Source organism: Phodopus roborovskii, unplaced genomic scaffold, assembly GCF_943737965.1.
Source record: "Phodopus roborovskii unplaced genomic scaffold, PHOROB, whole genome shotgun sequence".
Taxonomy (NCBI): Eukaryota; Metazoa; Chordata; class Mammalia; order Rodentia; family Cricetidae; genus Phodopus; species Phodopus roborovskii.
The window spans coordinates 9,027,320-9,033,319 of NW_026125059.1; the positions used below are offsets into that span (position 1 = coordinate 9,027,320).

At 49.6% G+C, this 6,000-nt stretch overlaps 1 protein-coding gene across 4 annotated transcripts in view; it reads right to left on the bottom strand.

Annotated features, from left to right (window-relative positions):
- Window positions 1-1,471, bottom strand: part of Tshz2 (teashirt zinc finger homeobox 2) — a 424,927-nt gene extending 423,456 nt beyond the window's left edge. For all 4 annotated transcript variants that reach the window (XM_051185650.1, XM_051185655.1, XM_051185647.1 and 1 more), the window contains exon 1: window positions 660-1,471. In XM_051185650.1, coding sequence (XP_051041607.1) covers window positions 660-699 — 40 coding nt within the window. In that variant the 5' untranslated portion in view covers window positions 700-1,471. The remainder of the gene's footprint in view (window positions 1-659) is intronic.
- Window positions 1,472-6,000: the final 4,529 nt, after the last annotated feature.

Here is a 6,000-nt window from a genome sequence, read left to right on the forward strand (position 1 = left end):
CTGGCAAAGAAAATTCAAAGCTTTTAAATTCTATGCGTGACCCCCTCCCCTTAAGAAAAGACGAGGGGATAATTAGATTTCTATAAACAGTGAATCCTTTTAGAAAATACATTCAAAGCTTCACTCATTTCCTGGGGGTGCCTTTTGCACCTTGGCGACCAAAGCTACACCCTCATGGCTCACAGCCCCAAAGCCAGCCTGCAGCCACGGGCTTGGACATGCCCCACACTTGCAAACCCTGAGCCCCAGCGACTGGAGACTCTATCCCCGGAGGCCAGAAGCTACCAGCACTGACCTCTCAGAGGGATGGGGGTGTCTCTCCCTTCCTTGAACCCCAAATTCACAACCCAACTTTGGCTCCAGAGTCAAGGAGCCAGACTGGAAGAAAAAGTTAGGGGTGGGGTAGAGGGTGGAGGGAGTAAAAGTTTGAGCGAGGAAGGTTTGGTGGGACAGCTTCCCTGCCACCACCCTGAGGGAGCCTGGAGAGAAGAGGATTGGGGAGATCCGGGTGGGGTGATAAAGAGGGTACCCGCAAGCTAACCCTCTTGAAAGCGCCAGGGGGTGGCGTCCCCACCAGCCCCGGGCCAGGAGGGCGGGCGGGCGAGCCGTGTGCGCCGCCGGGATCGGGGGCCGGCACCCGGAGCAGAGCCATCTCTTACCTGCAGCCCGCTTGGGTGCCTGCTGTTTCCTCCTTGGCATCGCTCTACTTAGCTCCAGTCTCACTTCTGGCGCCCCAGCCCTGAGCCGCGCGCGGGGGCCGCAGTCTCACTGGTCTTTCTGTGGCTCCTAGGACGTCACTCGGCCTCTGTCCCCCTGACGATCCCCCTGCCAGCGCTCCAGCGCGGGGCCGGAGACCCCCTCTCTGGGAGGCAGAGACGGTTTGTGCCTGCTGCTTGCGAGTGGAGGTTGGTTCTGCCTTGTTTGTTTGTTTGGGTTTTTCCCCTCTCTCTTTTTGTTTTTGCTTTTGGATTTTTTTTTCTTTTTTTGGTTTTGCTTTTTGCTGTTTTTTTTGGTGACTGGTGAGACACTTGATTTCTTTATTAAACATCCAAGTCGGGGTTCAGATGGCAGGGACGAGGGGCGCACACGCGCCACGCGCACACTCGCGCGTAAAGATAAGGGGGAAAACAATCCTGGGAAGACAGTGGGTTTCTTCTTTTTCTTCTTCTTCCTTCTCTTTCCCTCCTCCTCCTCTTCCTCCTCTTCCTCCACCTCCTCCTTCTCCTCCTTCTCCTCCTCCTCTTCCTCCTCCTCTTCCTCTTCTTCCTCCTCCTCCTTGTCCCTGATCTTGATGGCGGATTCGCGCTGGGGAGAGATCACTCACTGTAGGTTTGTCGCTGCTGTCAGATCCCAGTCTGTGAGTGATATGTGAGAGGACAGGAGCGGGTTTGGGAAAGACAGAAAATCTGGAATTCACTCACACACACACACACACACACACACACACACACACACACACGCACTCTCGCTCAAGCACACATACACCCGCACTCACACCCCCCCCACATACACACACACACACACACACACACACACACACTCACGGGAGCGCGCGCGCTCGTGCACACACACACACTCTCACACATACACAGGCACACACACGCGCGCACGCGCGTACACACACACACACACACACACACACACACACAAGACAGGGCAAGGCGATGCCAGCAAACATCGATCCCCGCTGAACAAACTGAACATTAACAAACTCCTCCTCTTCTCCCAGCGACCTGATGACAGGGAGAAATTTACTCCCCAGCTGCAGAGCGCCAGGCAGAGGGAGTCTATTAAAGGGACAGTGTCCTGCCTGGGAGAGGAGCTAGGGGTAGGAGACCCTGCCTTCCAGGCTGCTGCCACAGAGCCAGCTCTGGGGCAATGGGGTGCCCACTCTGTGGAGAAGCCCCTCCAGGAGGAAGATGAGAAGAGGGAAAGGGAAGGAGGTGGGAGCAGGGTGGGGGAGGGGGCTCCGGCAGAGTTGGAAGCAGACTCTTGCTTGAGAAAGGAGAATGAGAACGTAGGTTTTCTTGGGGAACAAACAAGGGACCCTACCCAGGCTCATTGAAAAGAACCTACTCTCACTTCTTAAGCTCTTTAAGTCACTACCCTTCCACCTTCCTGAGACTAGTGGGAACTCTTTTTAAACTTAATGCACACTTCTAACCGCACATTCGTCACTGTTTCCCCTCGGTATTTATTGAGCACCTACTGTGTGCCTGGTTTAGAGTCACAGCAGTGAAGGAGAGTGGGAAAATCCTGACTCTGTGGCTGTTTGTAAAGGGACAGGGAACGATACCACAAATGACTTGCCCCTTGGTGTTCAGTCACCTCCCAGAGGTCCGCCTTTCTGAAAATTTGGTGTGTACATCCCTATTTTATCCTCCTCCCTGGGCTTGTCAAGGAGGTGGGTGCTATGTACAGCTTCCTTTGTGGACAATTGCCTATGACCTCACTAGACTATAAGTTCTTAGTGAGGTGCAGCCTTCTTTGTCTTACTCTGCTCTCAAGGGTGGCAAAGCTCAAAAAATGTTACCCCCCCCACACACCGCCTGTCAGTGCCTAATAGTTGTGCACTGAATGAAAAGGAAGTCTGCCATGGTTTAAACATGGTTCCAGAGAGCCTGGCCTGAATAAAACTGAATGTAGTGTAGTGCCAGGGGCTGAGAGAATGCTCACCGTCCATCATAGAGGAAATTCCGTTACTGGGTACCACTACAGAGCAGGCAGCTTTCAACATGTTGCAGACCCACCCACCGGTGACTAGGATGGCCCTGAGCCCTGTCCTGAAGGAGCTCTGCTTCCGGTGAGGTAGAAAGTCAATGACAAGTGTGAAGGCCACGAAAGAGGTAGAGCTAGGGTCACAACGGACGAGGTGCTGAGCACAGGTTTAACAGAGAACACACTTCTACACTACACCTTTCGTTTTGAGATAGGCTCCCCTTAACACTTGCTTTCTCTTGGGCCTGCCACCTGCCACCATCTACTCTTTCATTTATTGTTGTTTCCTAGGCTTACGTCTGCCGTACGTGAGGGTGTGTGATTAGTTCACGTGCGTATGGGTGCATGTGATAACAAAAGTCCTCCATGGTGGCTCTCTGTTGCATTTATTTAGGCCAAGTCTCTCCATGTAGCACAGAGCTGGCCAACACAGGCCAGGCTAGTTGGTCGGCTTTCTCTGGGGATGCCCGGCCTCCACCTTCTGAGAACTAGAATTACAGGTGGGCTGCCACGCCCACCAGCATTTACCTGTGTTCTGGATGATCAAACCCCTGCCTTTAGTCTTCGTGACAAGTACTTTAGCCGTGGAGCCATGTCCCCACCCAACCAACTTCCATTCTTCATCCTGATGCTGCAGAAGTCAGGCTGGGAAGCTTAGGGAATGACAATTCATTTTGCTGGACTTTCACAGAGTGGCTTGGTTTGCTCGGTGCGATGGGGGATTGCTTTCTATGCCAGTGAAGGACACTGTGCTGTATTTACAGTAGTTATCTGAAACACGTGCTTGGCTAGGTTTAAAAAATTCATATATGAAGGAACAAGAAATGGTACCTCTGGTTCAGATGGAGGCCACATGGCAAAATATGAAAATGATGTTTGTTATGACTTGAAAATGAAATGTTCCCCCACACTCACATGTGCTTCACCTTGGTCCCCAGGTGGTGGTGCTGTTCTGGAAGAACATGGCACTTGGGGGCCTTGGGACTCTAGCTGACATCGAGTGATAGGGCTCTCTGTATCCTCATCCCTCAAAATGTGAGCAAGTTGTTTGCCAACCCCACTGCCAGGGACAGAAGCCACTCCAGTCACAGTGAATGCTGTCATGCCTTCTCCATCATGATGAATGCAATTCCTTTCCATGAGGAGTCCAGGTAAATCCTTCCTACCTGAAGTTCTCACAAGGACAGGAAAAGTAACAAATGCAGGTCCTGTAGACATTTCCAGGATGGGGAAATTACACATCTCAGCACCTGGGAAACATCTTTCAAGAGTCAATGTTTTTCAATGATGCTGGGTTTAAATCCCAGGAATTCAGCTACGTTAAGATCCAGTGCTCAAACTGCAGGATGAGTACAGAGTATGAATGGATGGGCATGACTCAACCAGCCTCCACAAGAGCCAAGTGCTGTTCTCACCCCTGGTGAATATCAGAATTACCTGAGCATTTTTTATCATCATCATCATCATCATCATCATCATCATCATCGTCGTCTTCATCGTCACCACCATTTAAAGATAAAGAAGCCCAGGCCACACCTTAGACTTCATATATTAGATCTAGAGTATGGCCAGAAAACAAATCAGAAAAATTTAAATGTTCCCAGGTAATCCCAATGTGGTGTCAAGGTATGGGCACCTTTTCCATTCAAAAACAGAGCTTTATAAGAGGTGAATGAGGTACAGAAAGTTTTTCAATACAAAATGAGAGCATCTGGTCCAGGGTGGGTTGCAGAGTCTTCTGGGTAGACCTCAGGAACCCTGCAGATACCCTGTTGGTCCTGTTACAGGGCAAGGATGCTTTTGAGGCCTGTCTCCCTGGGACTCTCTCACTTCTGGGCTCCAGATCAATGCACTAGATATTGGCATTTGCTGAGAGCCTACTTCACACTGGGCTCTTCCCTGCTTCTGGGCTAGGGTGGGGTGGCCACCATGCCTCTGCACAGACTTCTGTACTCACTCCTCCATCCAGCGAAGCTCTTCTTCCCAGTGTGCTGTTCTCCACGCCTAGAGACGCCATCTATTTTGGGCTTCATCCTTCTCTTCCACCTCATGAACTTTTTCCATGAAGTTCATTGTTTGTCACCCATCTGCTAATGGGCTCAAATCACCTGTAACCTATAACTACATTCCAGTGTCCGTGCCAGGGAGGAAAAGGTGGTATCGTGTCTAAACAGTGACTAAGCATATTAGCAAGGAAATTTCCTCAACACACAGCAGGCAAGTTGACATGGTCTGAATGGTTGCCTCTTTTGTAACAGATGCCACTCCACCACCAACTGTCACACTTTCCTTTAAATATCACCTTCTCCAGAAGGCCTTCCTAAATACATATCCTAGGACTCAGGCTTTTCTCATGTGTGATATGTGGCAGAGGAGACTGACTTATGCTTGGATATCAAGGTCACAGCTAGGAAATGGGAGGCTCCTGGCTGGACAGGGGTAGGGCAGGATAGCATTTCTAACTAGTCTCCTGGTTATGACAGTGTTTACTCTCAAAAAACTCTTTATGCTTTGCTCTATGCATTTCTCTCTCTCTCTCTCTCTCTCTCTCTCTCTCTCTCTCTCTCTCTCTCTGTGTGTGTGTGTATGTGTGTGTGTGTGTCTGTGTGTGTGTGTATAATGCTTCAAGCACAAAGAAGAAATGTTCTCAAACTTTGCTGCATATTATAATCAACTTAGTAATTAAAGAGAAAACAAAACACCAGTGTCCAGAGCTTACCCCAGAGCAATCCATCTGCCTGTGCCGATGGAATCCAGCTGTCCATTATACTTTGTTAAGCTCCCAGTACTTGCAATATGTGGCTAAGTCTGAGAGTCAACATATATAGAGGAGACTTTTCTCCATCTAGTCTGGTCCCACTGGACTGGTTTCTCTCTGCCCACTGGATTCCTGCAGCTGCTATGAAATAACCACTCAGAGACTTAATATATATTTAAAATTGTTTGGCCAATGGCTTAGGCTTATTACTTCTAGTGTTTTCTCTAATAAATTAACCCATTTCTACCATTCTGTGTATCTCCACGTGGCTGTAGCTTACCAGTGGTTCCCTTGCATCTTGTCTTCCCAGCTGTTACTGTTCATGGCATCTCTTGATCCTGCCCCTACCCCTTCAGAGTTCCCACCTGGCTTTATTTCTGCTTAGCCATTGGCTGGAACAATTTTATTCTTCAACCAATAAAGGCAACACATATTCACAGTATACAAAAGGGCATCCCACATCAAGCATACATTATGATTTCACCCCTGAGGCTATAACACATCGCGTTTTCGTGGGTCCTTTA